The sequence below is a fragment of the Podarcis vaucheri genome (assembly GCF_965113315.1).
Source record: "Podarcis vaucheri genome assembly, chromosome: 6".
Taxonomy (NCBI): Eukaryota; Metazoa; Chordata; class Lepidosauria; order Squamata; family Lacertidae; genus Podarcis; species Podarcis vaucheri.
The window spans coordinates 101395591-101415477 of NC_138764.1; the positions used below are offsets into that span (position 1 = coordinate 101395591).

Sequence of the window (19887 nt, forward strand, 5' to 3'; positions counted from 1 at the left end):
GCCAGGATTGCACCTTCTGGATTGAATCCTGCATGCAGTGGGCCCTGGAGAACATACTGGAGAACTGATGCCAGTCAGACGATTTTTGCACTCCATGGGGGAAAAACAAGGTTACTAAAGGCAGGTTCCTCTGTGGTTTCTCCTTACATTTTTTAAAAATGGGAGGGCGTTTTATTCCCCCCCCCATGCATGCCCTCATCCCCATTATATTTTAAGAGAGAGTTCCCTGCGCGATGAGACGACGACGATCTGCGCTGTGGCGAAACAAAGTCGGTGGGTGTCAACCGCAGCGGAGATGCAGAAAACGAGAATTATTATTTAAAAAATGAAAATCAGAGCAACCCTAAGAGGGGCAGCTTGAACTCCTTCGCCCCGACGCCCCAACTCCAGTTCTGCGCCTGGCCACTTCTGCAGCGCCCTTGCTTGCGCCGGCCCCCTTGGATCGCGGCGCACCTGCTGGGGGACCCCCCACCCACCCAACTCCCAGTGCGCGCGCCCCCCCTAAAAAAAACAACACACCACCACCCAAGCCAGCTCCGTCCTCCTCCCGTCGGGCGCCGATCCCCGGCTGCAGCCGGGGGAGGAATACCGCGAGAGTTGCAAGCGGCTTCCCTCGGCCCGGCTGCGAAGGTAGGGAGAGGGGGGAAAGCGCGCGGGGGGGGTGGGCGCATGGTTGTGGTTGTGTGTGTGTGTGCAAGTGTGCGAGCGACGTGGTGGCGGCGGCGGCGAGGGGGGGTCTCCGCGCATGAGCCGGCGGCGGCGGCGGCGAGGGCGCTTTGGCCGTGCGCATCGCTGTGCGCGCCCGGGCCCCGCCGGCCGAGCGAGCGAGAGGAGCGCGCTGCCCGCCCGCGCCGAGGTAAGCCCGGAGCCCCCCGCCGATGCCCGGCCCTCGCCTCGCCTCCCTCCGGCCCTTCCCCACCCGGAGAGGGGCTTTTACTCCGCCCGGTGGCCCCGGCCCGGCCTCGCCGGCCGCCTCCCCAAGGCTCGCCCGCTTCCTTGCGCCCCGCGGAGCTGGAGAGACCCCGGGCGAGGAGGAGGAGGAGGAGGAGGGCGAGGGGGCCAGCAGCGCCTTCCCCAAACCCCTCTCTCCTTCCCCCCACCCCTCCCTCCTTTTCTTTTCCTCCCATCCTTCTCTCTCTCCCTTCCTTCCTTCCTCTCTCTCTCTTTCTCCTCCTTCTACATAAAAAGTCGCCATTTTGCTTCATTGCTTTTCCTGGGCTTTTTAATTAATTATTTTGTATGCCTTCCGCCCCCCCCCCCTTTCAACACCGCCCCGCGCGCTCGCCCCAAAGAGGGGTGGGGGTGGGAGGCAGATTTCCTTTTCTTCTTTTCGGTCTATTTATATGTTTTTTTTCTCTTCTTTTTCCTCCACCCCCCCACCCCCCTCCGCACCTTATTTTGCATGCGCGGAGATCAAACGATCGCGGGTGGAGGGCGGCTGTTGCTGTTGGTGGTAGGGGGTTTATTTGTGTGCCTATATATGTGGTGGTGGTTGTTTTCATTTCTCGGATCCCCCCCCCCCCTTTGCAACCCTCTCCCTTCCCAAAGCCTCCTGCTGCTTCTCGCCCGCTGCAAGATTTTATTTTTTTTAAAGCAAGCGAAACACCCATCTCTCTCTCTCTTTTGCATTCTCCGCCAGCGCTGCGTTTGCTTGATTATTCGAGCTTATTTTTTTGGGAAATGGGGAGGGGGGTGTGAAGCAACCGAGTTCTGGAAATGTGGAAAAAGAGAGAGAAATAGCAGAGGAGGTTCGGACTTTGGAAGTGGATTAGAGTTGGGTGAGCCAGTCTTCTCTCTCGCCCCCCCCCCCCAATTGCAAACTAAGCGGCCTCGCCCCTGGGCAGCGACAGGTGGTGCGACCCCCCCCCCCCTTCTCCAACACACATATCGTGCACTTGGTGTTAGGCACACTTGCCGAAAGTGATGCAGAGCGGAGAGGTGGGTGGGGCCCAGGTGAAGATGCTTGACTTACCTGGTCAGGTCACTTGGAGGTCACAAGGGCAACTAGCTCTTGGGGGCCGCCTGCCCTGCCCAGAGGTCAAGGTCAACGGTGTCCGAAATCGAGGACCTGAACGACTTCTCTCCTTAATCCATGTGATCCTGGCTTGAGCGTACAAGCGCCTAGATCGAGAAACTGGCGTTTTTTGTGGGGAAGAGGTGTGCAGCCTGAGCCCTGGATCCCTGGCAGTGATGCTGCAGCGCTGCAGCTCCCCGTCGCAGCGCACCTGCATTCGGGGCTGGGCCAAACGACGGCGACCCTCCTGCTGCCCACAGGCGGACCTCGTCCTTTGGGTCGCCTGGTGCGTCTCAGATGCCTTGACCCTGGGCCATGCCTTTGCGCCGTGTAGCAGCGAGGGAACTGGAGAGAGAGGGAGCGTGCAGCGAACATCACCGTCTTATTGGCGGGTGGTAGGAAGACCAGCGCAGGCTCACCCCGGTCCAACCCCTAGATAGGGTCGGGAAAGGCTGCCTGCCTGAAACCGCCTGGGGAGACTCTGCCAGTCTGTGTAGACAGTATTGAGCCGGGTGGACCAATGGTGTGACTCAGTTCAAGGAAACGTGAGAACTGGGGCAGTTTTAGCTACAGAGCTGAAGCACAGAAGGTATCCTGGTCAACTCCGGGTAGGGGTGGGAATGCCTCCTGCCTGAATCCCTTGAGGGATGCTGCCAGTCAGTGCTGGGCTATGTGAGCCAGTTCGCTTCAAGGCACATTCTTATGTTCCTGTGTCCCCCTCCTTCTTAAGGATTATGGGGGCTTGGAGGCCCTGAAAAAGGAAATAGAGATCTTGGAAGAGGCTGCGGGATTATAAGCCCCGCCTGCACCCTGTCACCCCATTTATTTGGCAGGGTATATGGGTGCTAACGAAACATTTCTGCTTTCGGTTTTGATCCCTGCAGGACACACCTCCTGCTACTTCTTCCTCAAAACCCACCTTTCCTACCCAAACCTAAGCATCCTGGAAATTTTCTATACAAGATGGGACCATCAGCAGCCACGGGTCACAATAGCTAAGTCGAACCTCCACATTCAAAGGCAGTCTATCTTTCAATATTAGTTGCGGGGGGGGGGGCATTTTGCTTTTGCATTCTTATGGTTTCCCTGGGGGCACCTGATGAGCCTGTGTAGGACACGGGATGCTCAGTTAGGTAGACTTTTTGGTTTGAGCTCGTTGGGCTTGTCTTAATGTGTTAATTGCATTTTCTTTCTTCACCTTTTGGTATCCTTCTATCTCTTTGTAAGCTCCTTGGGGCAGGGACTCCCTCTTCCCTTCTGCTCATATTAACCATAACGTGCCACGTGGATTAATGGCAGAATGTCATCTATGTAATTGGGCTGCATTATCGGAGAAGGCAAGTTTTCAGGGGTGTTACCCATCTGGAACAAAGCTTGCCGTCTAAACTTGATGTCTGTGGTGGAATATTTTGCATGTCTTGCAGAAGCAAGGCCTGGAGTCATATGAGGATGCTGTAGCTTAATGATGGTTCGATTTGTTAAGTGCACAGCTGACTTTGCCCGTTTCAGGGTGGTAGTCAACAAAGTTTTACTCTAAATAGACCCATTGAAATGAATGGACCAAATTCAGCCATGTTCATTCCTTCCAGAGGATCATGCGCTGAGTAAAACTTAGTGGAATACAGTCATACCTTGGCTCCCGAACAAATCGGCTCCTGAACGATCAAAACCTGGGGGTGAATGTTCCGGTTTTCGAACTATTTTTGGAAGTCGAACTTCCGGCGCGGCTTCCGATTGGCTGTAAGAACTTCCTGCAGCCAATCAGAAGCCGTGCTTTGGTTTCCAAGTGTTTTGGGAGCCAAAGGAACTTCTGGAATGGATTCCATTTGACTCCCAAGGTACGACTGTACCACCCAAAGAGTCTTGGAGGGTAGGTCACTATTATTTCCCATTTCACAGGGAGAAAAACTGAGGCTGACAAATTTGCAGATGTACCTAAGACTACAGAGTGAGCTCCAATCCCCGGGCAAATTATTTGCTGGGTTCTACTGATTATTTGCTCAGAAAGTTTTTTTAGAAAATGATAAGTCGGATAGAGAGTCCTGGAATTCCTGGGCATTTGTTCCTCTTTTAGTTCCTTTCAGAAATGATTGATCGGCGGCATTTAGCGTCCTTTAAAATTATCATTACGGTGTTTTCACATTTGCCTTTTTATGCCTGCTGGCAGCGCGGTGTGGGAGGCGATCGTTAATCCTCTGAGAAAGGAACCTTGAAATCATGGGATGCGCACACAGATTTCCCGTTCAACTGATGGAGGGGAATTATACCCGTTTTAAAGCTTATCCGTTTAAAAGTGCTGTGCACGGAATCTGTTCCATTCAAAACAGGTTCTTTTCTCCCCCCCCCCCCCATTTTAAATGCAAGGTCTGCGGAAGCAAGGAAAAGGAAAAAGGAGTCCGTTTTTAATTTAATCCAGGCTTTGGCGGGTGGGCGGAGGAATAGAGCTCTCCGTGTCCAAGAAGTTTTGTTGTAAGAAACTCACACACACACACACACACACAAAAAAACCCCCACACCAACAAAAAAACTTCTACATATCTTGCATAAAATGAAAGGGAAGGGAATTGTAGAAATCAGTAGGAGGCTAGGAAATCATTCTCCTGTCGCACAGACCTATGTTTACTGCAGCAAACAACTTTCTAAACTGTGCTTTGCCTAGCAACCCTTGTGTGTGTGTGTGTGTGTGTGTGTTTAACCCTTTCCTCACTGTCATTTTCTCCCCTGCAACACGTTCCTTCCAAGCCATCTCCCCCCAAACAGCATTCAAGTCCGCAAATAAATCTGGTGGGGTTTGTGCAACAACTCAGACAGAGAGATGGTTGGAGGAGTGCAACAGTCAAGGGGAAAGGTTTATATCCCCAGCCCGCCTGCCCCCCCCCCCGCTCACTTGTCCAGGGATTCTCCTGTACAAATGCCCCCGTCCTGTAAGGCATCTGCTTTGGGTGGTCACAAGGTCTCGAGTTTGATTCCCAGCATTTCCAGGCGAGGCTGGCAAACCCCTGTGTAAAATATCCTGGAGATCTGCTGCCAGTCCGTGCCAGTGTTAGTGAGCCAGATGGATCAAGACAGCTTTCTGTGGTCTTGTATCTTGTCTTGCAACCATGGGTTTGGGACATTCTGCTTTAGGAGTGGGGCTGTCGGGAGTTGAGATCTTGTGTGTCAGCAAGTTTGGTGCCCTGGGCGCCACTGCTGCCAGGCGGACCAGTTCCCTGCCTAGGATGGAGCAGCTGTAGACCTTGTTGGTGGTGCCACCTTAATGATAGAGAGAGCTGCATCCACGTTGAGATGCTGTTACTAGGGCGCTTGGGGAAGCCTGCTCCAGACCTCCCCAAACCTGGAGCTTCTCCCAAGCTGAATAATAGTAATGTCCCAGCCACTCTGGGCAGGTCCAACACATAAAAACAATATACAGTGGGACCTTGGTTCTCAAACTTAATCTGTTCCGGACGTCTGTTCCAAAAACCAAAGCGTTCCAAAACCAGGGCGCGCTTTCCCATAGAAAGTAACGCAAAATGGATTAATCCGTTCCAGACTTTTAAAAACAACCCCTAAAACAGCAATTCAACATGAATTTTACGATCTAACGAGACCGTTGATCCATAAAATGAAAGTAATAAACAGTGTACTGCAGTCACACAATCAGTAGCTGAACCGGGTTCCACACAGTCACAAAAACAAAACAAAAAGGGTCGCAAAAACAAAAAACGCAAAATAAATAGCAAAAACAGACCGACCTCAGCGTAGCGCTCAAAATGGAAGTGTGGCACTCAAATTGGAAGGGTAACTCTCAAATTGTCATCGTAACACTCAAAACGGAAGCATAATACTCAAAACGGAAGCATAATACTCAAATCAGAAGCGTAACACTCAAAACGGAGCATGTTTGGCTTCCGAAAAACCAAAACACTTCTGGGTTTGCAGTGTTCGGTTTCCAAGTTGCTTGAGTAGCAAGGCGTTTGAGAACCAAGATACCACACCGTAACATCAAACATTAAAAACTTCCTTATACAGGGCTGCCTTCAGATGTCTTCGGAAAGTTGTATAGTTTTTTATCTGTTTGACATCTGGCAGGAGGGCATTCCCTCGGCGCTGGACCTCAGTGTCCGGGCTGAATGATGGAGGTGGAGACGCTCCTTCAGGTATACAGGTCTGAGGCCGTTGAGGGCTTTAAAGGTCAGCACCAACACTTTGAATTGTTCTCAGAAGCATCCTGGGAGCCAGTGAAGATCTTTTAGGACACTTAACTTAATGAAAAGTATGCAGGCTCTCAGTGTGGGATGTCACCTGAGTGCAAGGCCTCCGTGAAGTTTCAAATATCCTCTTTTAAAAAATTAACATTAGTGAACATATGTGCACTTTAAAAAATGATTGTTAATATTTTATTAAGAGAATTTCAGTTAAAAGAAAGTGGAGAAAGAGAAAGAAAGGGGGAGCAAAACAGTGCAGTGTTTTGTATTTACAATGCGTGCACTTCTGACAACAAATGGCGTTTATTGACGTACTTGACTTTAAAAACACAGACATACTGGAAAAATTGCACAATATTTTACTAGAAACATTTGAAATACATGAATGTTTGTGTGTGTGTGTGTGTGAGAGAGAGAGAGAGAGAGAGGGAAACACCCACAACAATTGAAGCTTAAAAATAAAATATTTATTAAAAACAGAACCCACAAAATGGTTATTGTTTCAAATTACACAAAATTAGCTGAATGTCTGACCACACTGCGGGAGGCAGTGGAAGACAGGAGTGCCTGGCGTGCTCTGGTCCATGGGGTCACAAAGAGTCGGACACGACTAAACGACTAAACAACAACAAAGCTGAATGTTACAGATAGGTAGCCGTGTTGGTCTGCCATAGTCAAAATAAAAAAAGAGTAGAGCTGAAGGACACTGTTGGCATTTGATGGCATACACAATGTCAGACGATGAGCAATTAAATAGTCCCGAGATGGTATGTGTGATGTTGTTGGGGCCAGTAATGGTGTTGTCCGGGTGTATGTGGCAGCAAAGTTGGCATCTGGGTTTATTGCAGGCTCTGGTGCCAGTGTCCGTGTTAAGTCTGGTTGTAGTATTACAGTCGTTAAGAGTCGTCAACACCTCATCTCAGCTATCTGCCAATCTCCCATTCCCACCACCCTTCTAAGTAATACCCCTCCCCACCCTCTCACTATATAGTCTGGGGACTTCTGTTTCAGTGTATCTGAAGATGTGTGCATGCACACGAAAGCTTAAAGCTGAATGTATTAATGAACTGAATTAGGAAGAAGAGACAGAAGGGTCGCGGGGGGCTGCTTTAGCCTTGCGCGCGCTCTCCCAGCTGGGGAGGTGACGCGGGGCTGTAGAGGCTCCTGCCATCACCTCCCCAGCCGGGAGAGGGTCGCGGGGGGCTGCTTTAACCCCTCTCGCTCTCCAGGCTTCCAAGGTAGCCGCCTGAACGCACCTTAAACCGCACCTTGTTTTAGAGCGGGAAAACAAGAGGGGGAAAGTTCTCCCCCTCTCTGTGCATCGCCTCCTGCCGCTTCACTGAAGGGGCGCTGGGCAGAGATGGGAGATTTTTTTTTTCTTGTTCTCCCCCCCTCTAAAACAAAGTGCGTCCTATTGTCCGGTGCGTCCTATGGTGCGAAAAATACGGTATTTTACAGACAATGCAGTTTATGATAGATGTTGCTTCTTAACACTGCAGCGAACCAACCAAACCATTTGTTTCTGTTAATAAAGATTGAGGAAATGGGACCAGAACACTAAGCAGATCTATGGCAAAGTAGATCAAATCAGTATCTTTACTACTAAAAAAAATAAAAAATCCCGAAGGTCCCAGGCCACAGGAAGGTTAGGCTGGCCTCAACTAGAGCCAGGGCTTTTTCGGCTGTGGCTCCAATCTGGTGGAACGCTCTGCCACAAGAGATTAGGGCCCTGCGGGACTTGACATGTTCCCGCAGGGCCTGCAAGACGGAGCTGTTCCACCAAGCCTTTGGTCAGGGCACAGTGTGACCACCTCCTTTGGCAATCTTCACAGAACTTTAGCCTAATGGTTGCCATCAATTTGAGTTGAATTAATTTTAATGAAATGATTTTAGTATGTTGTATTATTTTATTGTTGTTAGCCACCCTGAGCCCGGCTTCGGCTGGGGTGGGCGGGATATAAATAAAATTTATTATTATTATTATACCGCAGCAAGACAGGTTGGTAACTAGGGGTGGAGCAACATCAATAATGTGATTAAAAAATAATAATAACACCAGACCCAAACCTGGAGCAGCCAAACACTTTCTGCATTTAAGAAATGAGAAAGGTAAAGGTAAAGGGACCCCTGACCAATAGGTCCAGTCGTGGCCGACTCTGGGGTTGCGGTGCTCATTTCGCTTTATTGGCTGAGGGAGCCGGCGTACAGCTTCCGGGTCATGTGGCCAGCATGACTAAGCCGCTTTTGGCGAACCAGAGCAGCGCACGGAAACACCATTTACCTTCCCGCCGGAGGAGTACCTATTTATCTACTTGCACTGGTGTGCTTTTGAACTGCCAGGTTGGCAGGAGCAGGGACCGAGCAACGGGAGCTCACCCCATTGCGGGGATTCAAACCTCTGACCTTCTGATCGGCAAGTCCTAGGCTCTGTGGTTTAACCCACAGCACCACTCATATCCTAAGAAATGAGGAAACAGACAGTCTAATTGGTTATCGGTTCACTGGTACCTCGGGTTACATACGCTTCAGGTTACATACGCTTCAGGTTACACACTCCGCTAACCCAGAAATAGTGCTTCAGGTTAAGAACTTTGCTTCAGGATAAGAACAGAAATTGTGCTCTGGGGCACAGCGGCAGCAGGAGGCCCCATTAGCTAAAGTGGTGCTTCAGGTTAAGAACAGTTTCAGGTTAAGAACGGACCTCCGGAACGAATTAAGTACTTAACCCGAGGTACCACTGTATAGGCTTAGGGATTCAGGGGCACTGAATGGGGGACGAGCCCCCCCCCCCATTTTCAGGGAGGGTGCTGGGGTCCCTCAGTATTTTGTGGCCACGACGTGCCCCGCTGGGTCTACCTGCCGGCGTGATGGGCCTTGCGCAGCGGCAGGCCCCGTTGGGTCTCCCCCCACCGCGTGACATCACACACGTATGTTGGCGCTGTCCGCCCTTCTGCTTTCCCCATGCCTAAAAGCACAGGTCCAGGCTGTTTTCCATTTGGCCCCCGCCACTTTCCCCAGGAAAACCCAGTTGGCATTTGGTCCGATTCAGCGGTACGGTGCTGGTTTTCCAAGGAGAGAGGCAAATTGGAGTGTGGATGACCCTCAGTTCCCAAACTTGTTTCTGGGCTGGACCTCACTAGATGGAAAGTTGGCGCTCTCAGAATTTTTAATCTCTCTTTATAGATGGCTAGTATGTCAGGGAGCTCGTTCTTTCCTCCCCGGCATAAGTTTATATTTTGATGTTTTAAATCCAGCTTATGAGTCTCTGAACGGTTCGACCCAGAAAGAAACTGCTGATTCAGACTGAACCGGGCCATTGCTTCTTGATTTGCAATGAGTGGTAGTCACCTGAGTTCTACTCTGTGCGATGGCTCCCCATCTGTAGAACGCTCTGCCCAGGGAAGTTTGCCTGGCGCCTTCATTATTCACCTTTAGGTGCCAGGCGAAAACATTCCTTTTTAACCAGGCCTTTGGGTGATCTGATTTACATCCTGTGCTCTTTAAAAATATGATTTGGGGGGGGTGCTATTGGGCTGTTTTTTATTTTTATTAGTTATTTTGTGGTTTTATATCTTGATTTTATTCTGTGAACAGCCCTGAGGAGCCCCCCCCCCCCCGGGTTAGGGCAGTACAGTGGTGCCTCGCAAGACGAAAATAATCCGTTCTGTGATTCTCTTCGTCTAGCGGTTTTTTCGTCTTGCGAAGCAAGCCCATTGACGGATTAGCGCTATTAGCGGTTTTTAGCGGCTTATCTGCTGATCGGATCAGCTGATAAGTGGCTTAGCGGCTTAGAAAAGGGGGGGGAGGAAAAAAAAATACCAGCAGGAACTCGCAAGACATAGTTGTCTTGCGAAGCAAGCCCATAGGAAATTCGTTTTGCGAAGCACCTCCAAAACGGAAAACTCTTTCGTCTAGCGAGTTTTCCGTCTTGCGAGGCATTCGTCTTGCGGGGCACCACTGTATATAAATTCAATCAATCAACAAAAATTAGACTCACGAGTAAACCCATTGAAATCAATAAACCTAACGAAGGGCTCATCCAGATGGTCTTTTGTGATGTGTTTCTAGGCACTGGTCCAAGTGGTTGTTTGTGTGTTTTGTCCTGACACTTTCCCCAGGAAAACCCACTTTTTACTGCTGTATCGGAGCAAACGACAGTTGGGTTCCCCACAGATTGACATTTGCTTCGAATCAACGGTGTTTCCTGCTTGGCAGGGGGTTGGACTCGATGGCCCTTGTGGTCTCTTCCAACTCTATGATTCTATGATTCTATGGTAAAACAGCAAAGCGATAGCCTTCCAGTTTGGTCACCATCACTTCCTCGCATGAGCTGCATGAAGAAGACCTTTTATTTTTTGCACTCTTGACTCCTCTAGCATTCAACTTTGCTGCTTATCCATGAGTTCTGGCGTTGTAAGAGGGAGAAAAGGTTTTGTCTGTCCATATTGGTGTTTTACAAACTCCGGTCCCCAGCTGTTTTCTGGACTACAACTCCAATCATCCCTAGTTGGCAAGACCAGTGGTCAGGGATGATGGGAATTGTAGTCTGGAAAAAACAGATGGAGACCCACGTTTGGGAAACCCTGGTCTATATCCTTTACTTGACTCTTCAAAGAGAGCATCACCCCATCCAAAAGAGGCTGGATCGCAGATTCTGGACTAGCTGCCCTCGAGGAGAGTGATAACCTCTGCATTGTGCACGGATCCTGTCCACATCTCTTCTGTTCTGGCACATAAGAAGATGATGATTCTCAGTTCTGCAAATCCAATATCCAACTTCTCCCCTGGCTTCCACCACAGTGTTGAATACTAACCAATGTGGTTGGCGCTGTGGTCTAAACCACGGAGCCTCTTGGGCTTGCTGGTCAGAAGGTCAGCAGTTCGAATCCCCATGACGGGGTGAGCTCCCGTTCCTCTGTCCCAGCTTCTGCCAACCTGGCAATTCGAAAGCACACCAGTGCAAGTAGATAGATAGGTACCGCTGCGATGGGAAGGTAAACGGCGTTTCTGTGCTCTCTGGTTTCTGTCACGGTGTTCCATTGCACCAGAAGCAGTTTAGTCCTGCTGGCCACATGACCCGGAAAGCTGTCTGTGGACAAACGCCGGCTCCCTCGGCCTGAAAGCAAGATGAGCGCCGCACCCCATAGTCGCCTTTGACTGGACTTAACAATCCAGGGGTCCTTTACCTTTACCTTTTTACTAACCCATGGGCTTTAATCGTCCCAGAGAAATAGAGGCCTTTCAGAATTCCTTCTATCCTCCTGTTCCACGTTTTTTGCTCCAGGTTGGTTTCCCAGGTATTAAGCCTAATGTGGTCCCAGGCAAAGAGCCAGGCAGAGCCATTGACATTATTAATTAATGGCTAAGTTGCTGCAAATGGCCACATTGCAGATTAACTTTTTTTTTTAAGGGGGGGGGAAGGGAAAAATTGGGTTGGTCAAAGCCGAAATATAACAAAGACTTCTGTCCTGAAGGAGTGATTAAGCTAAAGCTTTGCTTTCTAGCCTGATTTGCCTGATAATCTGGTTGTTCTACAAACGCTCTCCCAGAGAAAGCAAGGAATTCTTTGTGTCAGCTCCCAGCGGTGCTCGCTTGGGCCGGGGGGGGGGTGGTTCTGCAAAACGACTTTCTTCCATTCTCAGGCACGGCAGGAACTACCCCGAAGGCCTTCCATGGGCCTGGGCGCAATTGGCATTTTGCAGAAAATCTAGTTATTACCCAGGACCGGAAACAGGTGGTGCAGGAGTGCTTCATTCCATGCATCCACCACCAGCCACCGAACGACCACATTCACAGCATTCTTTTAAAGCGCTATGATTCCACTTTAAACAGTCGTGGCTACCCCCAAAGAATTCTGGGAGCTGTAGTTTAAGCGCCCTAAGAGTTGCTAGGGAACACCCCCCCCCCGTTCCTTTCACAGAGCTACAATTCTCAGTCGCTCTTCATGGGGAACTCTGGGAATTTTAGCTCTGAGTAGGATGGGGCCTGCTAGCAACTCTCGGCACCTTTAACCAAAGCTGCAGCTCTCAGAATTCTTAGGGTGAAGCCATGTGTTATGTACTGAGTTCAATAGGATCCAAAAGGCAGCAGGCTGATTGGTCCTAGAACAATAGGATTCAGAATACAGCAGTCTGATTGGTCCTAGAACAATGCAGCAGTATGATTGGTTGGCAGGAACCACCCAATCCTGCTCCAGATAGAAGTGAATCCACAACCTGATTGGCTTACAGTAGAATTCCGGAATTACCCAATCATGGGCAGCCTATTGTGTAAATAATGTATATAAAGCAGATACTGTGAGGGGACTTTCATTCATTCCTCCTCACCACTATGAGCTGAATAAAGAGCATGAAATCACTTTGCGACTCTGAGTATATTTCACCATGACTGTTCAAAGTGGTAAAGGTAAAGAGACCCCTGACCATTAGGTCCAGTCGTGACCGACTCTGGGGTTGCAGCGCTCATCTCGCTTTATTGGCCAAGGGAGCCTGCATACAGCTTCTGGGTCATGTGGCCAGCATGACCAAGCCGCTTCTGGTGAACCAGAGCAGCGCACAGAAACGCCGTTTACTTTCCCGCCGGAGCGGTACCTGTTTATCTACTTGCACTTTGAGGTGCTTTTGAACTGCTAGGTGGGCAGGAGCAGGGACCGAGCAACGGGAGCTCACCCTGTCGCGGGGATTCGAACCGTCAACCTTCTGATTGGCTAGTCCTAGGCTCTGTGGTTTAACCCACAGCTCTAGGGCTTTAAATTTATAGAGTGCATCTGGTTCAAAGCTGATGCATTGATATAAGCATCCTGCAGTTAAAGCTGCTCTTGTGTCTTGAATTGGGGAGGGGGGGGAGATGGCTTCCAATAAGAACCTGGCTTAACGCTCATCATTTTATAGGAAACACCACTTAAATGATTCATACCGAGAATTTAGATAAGACTCACGTTTCCCTGTTTAGCACAGTTTCCCCATTAATAAGGAAAATTGGAAATTTATCGCTCAGATCTCCTCATTAAAACCCGCTCCCTCTCCCCTTTCTCATGAAAATGAGAAAAGAAGCAAAAGAGAAGAACTCTCTGCATGGAGGGTCTCTGCAAGGCCTAACAGAGAAATCATGATTATTCACTTTTTCTGTATTTGCACTTGGGCTGAGCGCGTCTCCCTGAATTCATTAATGAGGGAGCTTCAACCTCAGCGGCTGTTGAATTGCTGCTTTTCCTGGGCTGGGGAATCTGTGGCCCTTCAGACCTTTGCTGGACTTCAGTTCCCAGCATCCTTGACTGCTGGCTAAGGTTGATGGGAGTTGGAGTCCAGTGACATCTGGAGGCCTGCAGGTTCTCCAAGCCTGTGCTAATCATGTACATTTGGAAACAACTGGAACATGGCAGCTAGACTGGTGACTGGGAGCGGCCGCGGAGATCATATAACACTGGTCCTGAAAGGCCTACATTGGCTCCCAGTACATTTCAGGGCACAATTCAGTGCTGAGCATTAAAGCCCTAAATGGCCTCAGTCCAGTCTTATCTGAAGGAGCGTCTCCACCCCCATTTTTCCACCCGGACACTGAGGTCCAGCGCCGAGGGCCTTCTGGCGGTTCCTTCACTGCGAGAAGTGAAGTCACAGGGAACCAAGTAGAGGGCCTTCTCGGTGGTGGCGCCCGCCCTGTGGAACGCCCTCCCACCAGATGTCAAGGAAATAAACAACTATCTGACTTTTAGAAGACATCTGAAGGCAGCCCTGTTTAGGGAGTTTTTTAATGTTTGATGTTTTACTGTATTTTTAATAGTCTCTTGGGAGCCGCCCAGAGTGGGGAAACCCAGCCAGATGGGCGGGGTATAAATAATCTATTATTATTATTATTATTATTATTATTACACAGGAATTGGCCTCCTACTCTTGAAGAGGCTGCTTTTTTATATAGCAGGTGACAGGTGCAACCCAAGTCTTCCTTCTGTCAAGCTCCGTTCTCACGTCGAGCAATCGGCCTGCTTGATCGTGTCCTTTCTCCTTTGCTTTTAGCCATGGCAGATTCGTATTCCTACAGAGGTGGAAAGAAAGTGGCTGGATCTAGCAAGACCAGCACAGACAAAGACAGCAGCAAGGCAGAGATGAAGATAAACCCGGCGTATGAGCAGTCAAGGCTTGGTGAGTTAAGCGTACCACCTTTTCCAGCTGCAATGGGAAGGGCTTCGTTTGAATTAAGAGAAGTGGCATTGGCTAGCTAGGGGAACCAAAACAGGGCCCTCTATATGTTGTTGGGCTACAACTCCTATCGTTATCAATGGTTCGGGGTGATGGGAGTCTCAAATGTGGAAGCTGTCTTCCTGGCTACCTGTCTCACGGCAGTGCAAGGAAATAAATGCAGCGGTACCTCGGGTTACAGACGCTTCAGGTTACAGCCTCCGCTAACCCAGAAATAGTACCTCGGGTTAAGAACTTTGCTTCAGGATGAGAACAGAAATTGCTTGGTGGCAGCAGGAGGCCCCATTAGCTAAAGTGTTGCTTCAGGTTAAGAACAGTTTCAGGTTAAGAACGGACCTCAGGAACGAATTAAGTACCGTATTTTTTGCACCATAACACTCACTTTTTTCCTCCTAGAAAGTAAGGGGAAATGTCTGTGCGTGTTATGGAGCGAATGCCTACGGATGGCAGGGGGATCTGCTGCAGTCGTGAGCAGAGGATCCATGGTTCCCCTTCCTTTCCTCCTCCGTGGCTTGCTTTGACACAGCAAAGCGGGAGAGGAGAGGAGCCTTCTCCTCTTATACCCCTCTTCTGCATTATTAACAGCATCCTTCTCCACCCACCCCACGCGTGTTCCTTGTCCCTTGAGTGCTTTTTCTTCCCTCCCTACTTAAAACATGGTTACAAAGCACGGATCCACATGGATCCTCAGGATTTTTGCACTGGATCACCCCAAATTCACCATCAGATCACATAGCATGTCCATGGCTACAGCTTGCACCAAAAAAAAATAACGCACCCACTGTTGCCTGGGACTGCAGTGGTGCAAAAACGTGGTTACAAAGCATGGATCCACATGGATCCTCAGGATTTTTGCATTGGGCTACCCCAAACTCACCACATGTCTGTGGCCACAGCATGAACCACAAAAATCATACATCCACTGTTTCGTTTAGAATATTTTTTTTCTTGTTTTCCTCCTCTAAAAACTATGTGCGTGTTATGCTCGGGTGTGTGTTATAGAGCGAAAAATACGGTACTTAACCCGAGGTACCACTGTAGCTAGGAAGAACATACGGGTCAGTGTACTTGATAAATTAACACTTTGGTTGAATAAAAGGTACCGTCATACCTCATGTTATGTTTGCTTCAGGTTGAGCGTTTTCAGGTTGCATCCCGTGGCGACCTGGAAGTAGCGGAACGGGTTACTTCTGGGTTTCGCCGCTCGCTCATGCACAGATGCACAAAATGACATCATGCGCAGAAGCGGTGACCCGCGCATGTGCAGACGCGGGTTGCACTCTGTTCAGGTTGCAAACGGGCCTCCAGAACGGATCCTGTTTGCAACCAGAGTTACCACTGTATTCCATTGCCTGCCAGCAAATGTTGTCCCCCACCGAAACGAAACCCAGTACTTTGGAACAGCAACTCAGATCGGAAATGGCCATTCTCAAGTTTTGTGAGGTTTGCTGAGTTGAGAACACAGTTGGCTTCCGATGTCGGGGGTGGTTCCTGCGCAAGTTGCCATTGCCCTTATTCAACCAACTGTCTGAACTTCCACAATCTAAATTGGTTAGGATGTTGCCTTCCATTCAAAACGTACTCATAGAACCGTGGAAGGGGCACCCAAGGGTCATCTACTTCAACCCCGGCCATTGCAGGGATCTCAGCCACCCAACCTTTCTGTACAGCATTAGCAACATTGCACGTGGGAACAACAAGCAGCCTAGGAGGGGTTGTGCTTTCCGCTTGTGTGAAAGCATATCCAACCAACGTTATAGGTCTGGTAGGTCTTTTTTGCTTTCGAGTTTACAAGAACGTGTTGCGGAAAGGGCCCAGGACAACGCAAGTGAGCAAGAATCCAGTGCAGATTGTGTAGCCTGTGCTAGTTAGCTAGAACACTCTGCATATATTGTGCAGAGTGTTTGAGGACCGGGCCATTCGCAGGGAAACTAAAATGCTTGTTTACAAAGCTATTGTACTACCAGCCTTACTGTATGCTTGTGAAACATGGACCACTTATAAATGCCATCTCCAACTTCTCAAAAGATTCCATCAATGGAGTCTCCAGAAATTTTTACACATCACTTGGGAAGACAGGCAGACTAATGCCAGTGTACTGGAAGAAGCAAAGATCACCAGTGTCGAAGCAACGATTCTTCAACATCAACTTTGTTGGACTGGTCATGTGCAGATGCCTGATGATCGTCTTCCGAAGCAACTACTCTATTCCGAACTCAGAAAGCATAATACTGGTGGTCAACAAAAGAAGTTTAAAGAATCTCTCAAGGCAAATTTTTAAAAAATGCAGTATAAACACTGCCAATTGGGAAACACTGGCCTGTGAGCTCGCCAATTGGAGAATAGGTCAAGGTACCCCTGCCCGTATGGGCCAGTCTTGCCAGACTCTAGGGTTGTGCGCTCATCTCACTCTAGAGGCCGGGAGCCAGCGCTGTCCAAAGACACTTCCGGGTCACGTGGCCAGCGTGACAAGCTGCATCTGGCGAGCCAGCGCAGCACACGGAACACCGTTTACCTTCCCGCTGGTAAGCGGTCCCTATTTATCTACTTGCACCCGGGGGTGCTTTCAAACTGCTAGGTTGGCAGGCGCTGGAACCGAATGACGGGAGCGCACCCCGCCGCGGGGATTCGAACCGCCGACCATGCAATCGGCAAGTCCTAGGCGCTGAGGTTTTACCCACAGCGCCACCCGCGTCCCAGTTGGAGAATAGCCTTTACCAAAGGTGTCATGGACTTGGAAGACGCTAGAACTCAGGACAAAAGGGAGAAACGTGCTAAGAAGAAAGCACGCTTGGCAAACCCTCACCGTGATTAACTCTTGCATGGAAACCTATATCCTCACTGTGGAAGGACATGTGGATCCAGAATTGGCCTCCACAGTTACTACTGACTCCCTATTAAAACTGTGTTCATGGAAGACAGTCTTACTCAGCTGCGAGTTATCGCCAAAGAAGAAGTGTGCTCAGCGCCAAGTCTTCTTTGTCATGCAGTAGAAAGCATTTTAAATGTGGACATCCAACAAAATGTAAGATGGACGGATGTATTAATTCAATCCACCATGTCATTCTTCCCCATTCTGCTTGCAGGAAATGCAACTAACGATAAAACGGAAGGCAAAAGGAAAGGGAGGCCGAAGGCAGACGGCCAGGCCTTGAAGGATATTCCGGTAAGATTTTAATCGTATTTCATTTCTTGGGAACTGGGGGAAAGGAAGTAGAGACAGGATAGGACAAGCTTGGTGCATTTGAGCGCAGGAGGGGGCCTGATTCTGTTCCCAGGTCTTTTCTCTGGGAAGCCTTAGATTTGATGTGAGATACTGGGGTTTGCGCGTTCAGAAATTTTGCTTTCATTCCTCTTGCATTAAGTGGGTCTTTCCCCCTCCCCTCTGCTCCACGGATGTTTCCTATATCACAGCTGCCTCTGATGAACCAGTGGAAAGAAGAGTTCAAGGCCCACTCCAGGGTGAAATGCCCCAACTCGGGCTGTTGGCTCGAATTCCCCAGCATCTATGGCCTGAAGTACCACTACCAGCGCTGTCAAGGGGTAAGGAGGATGGAGGTGTGTGTTCTGTTTTGGTAACCCATATTTACAGCTTGTGTTAATGTCCGTGCCAAATGTGGCCCCTCTTCACACTGCTTTGACCCTGCCAGAGTGTGGCTGTCTTAATTTATATTATGGGTAGGCAAACTAAGGCCCATGGGCCAGATGCGGCCCAATCGCCTTCTAAATCCGACCTGTGGACGGTCCAAATCAGCGTGTTTTTACATGAGTAGAATGTGTGCTTTTATTTAAAATGCATCTCTGGGTTATTTGCGGGGCATAGGAATTCGTTCATTGTTTTCCCCCAAAATATAGTCCAGCCCCCACAAGGTCTGAGGGACAGTGGACCCCTGCTGAAAAAGTTTGCTGACCCCTGATTTATATGCATACACTCAGTTAGGGAAGTGAGAGAAGAAATTTGATTCTGTTATCATTTAAAAGGCAAACATACCAAATTTGCACCTTCCGAAACAATGCGTAGATCAAAAGGCAGCCAGCCTTTGAAATCTGCACTTCTCCGAATTCTGCAGTGCAGTTTTCCAGCCCCGGTGTGCACAGGAAGGCATTTTAGTTTTAAAAAAAGGTGCAATGTCAGGGAAGATCGCTTTGCAAAAAGGAGAAATTTGCACTAAAACGCTGAGGAAGTCATGAGGACTTAAAAAAAATAAATCACAAACTGATGTGGAAAATTGGAGGACTGAATTTAAGATTAGGAAAGAGAGAAACTCAAGAGAAACCAAAACAGAAATATTTCTCCATCTCTGCACACCAACCCGCAAGCCTTGGCCGTTTGGTCACTGTTATTTTAACACAGAAGTTGCACTAAGACAAAATTATGAATCTTGCCTGCTGTGGTTTATGATGTTGCAGCCGCAAGGCAGGTTCTGAACTAACTAGCCAGTCATTTGCTGTTTGGCTTCTAGTACCATTTGAAGCCACAGAAGTACTTAGATTCTGCTTCCTTACACAGTGCTAGAAAACCGGTCCACCTATAGAATCATAGAATCATAGAGTTGGAAGAGACCACAAGGGCCATCGAGTCCAACCCCCTGCCAAGCAGGAAACACCATCAGAGTACTCCTTACATATGGTTGTCAAGCCTCTGCTTAAAGACCTCCAAAGGAGGAGACTCCACCACACTCCTTGGCAGCAAATTCCACTGTCAAACAGCTCTTACTGTCAGGAAGTTCTTCCTAATGTTTAGGTGGAATCTTCTTTCTTGTAGTTTGGATCCATTGCTCCGTGTCCGCTTCTCTGGAGCAGCAGAAAACAACCTTTCTCCCTCCTCTATGTGACATCCTTTTCTATATTTGAACATGGCTATCATATCACCCCTTAACCTCCTCTTCTCCAGGCTAAACATGCCCAGCTCCCTTAGCCGTTCCTCATAAGGCATCGTTTCCAGGCCTTTGACCATTTTGGTTGCCCTCCTCTGGACACGTTCCAGTTTGTCAGTGTCCTTCTTGAACTGTGGTGCCCAGAACTGGACACAGTACTCCAGGTGAGGTCTGACCAGAGCAGAATACAGTGGCACTCTTACTTCCCTTGATCTAGATGCTATACTCCTATTGATGCAGCCCAGAATTGCATTGGCTTTTTTAGCTGCCGCGTCACACTGTTGGCTCATGTCAAGTTTTGTAGTTCAGTATTGTCTACCCAGACTGACAACAGCTGGCCAGGGTTTCGGGCAGGGGACACCCCTCCCTGGAGATGCCTGGAAGACTAAACTGGGGGTGTTTTGCTTGCAAAAGAGGTGTTCTGCCACTGAGCTACCCCTGTCCTCTAATTCACCTGCATGTAGGATACTTTGATGTGCATCTCCTTCCCTTATAAATTCTGCCCTGCTTCCCTCCCAAAAAACCTTTGGAAAGGCCTTGCTCCAGTTGCCATCCATTCATGACTACTGCAATGTGCTCTACGTGGGGCTGCCTTTGAAGGTGACCCGGAAACT

General features: G+C 49.1%; 1 protein-coding gene and 1 long non-coding RNA gene across 2 annotated transcripts in view; one reads left to right on the forward strand and one right to left on the reverse strand.

Annotated features, from left to right (window-relative positions):
* The first annotated feature begins 518 nt into the window (after positions 1-518).
* Positions 519-19887, forward strand: part of ZNF512B (zinc finger protein 512B) — a 46954-nt gene continuing 27585 nt past the window's right edge. The window contains 4 exon segments of the mRNA XM_082226000.1: positions 519-630; positions 14214-14339; positions 17483-17562; positions 17811-17939. Of these exon segments, the coding sequence (XP_082082126.1) occupies positions 14216-14339; positions 17483-17562; positions 17811-17939 (333 nt within the window). The 5' untranslated portion in view covers positions 519-630; positions 14214-14215.
* The window catches only part of LOC309534355, a 98476-nt gene continuing 85360 nt past the window's right edge, over positions 6772-19887 (reverse strand). Inside the window, exon 4 of the long non-coding RNA XR_014220608.1 lies at positions 6772-6819. This is a non-coding gene — a long non-coding RNA (uncharacterized lncRNA). The remainder of the gene's footprint in view (positions 6820-19887) is intronic.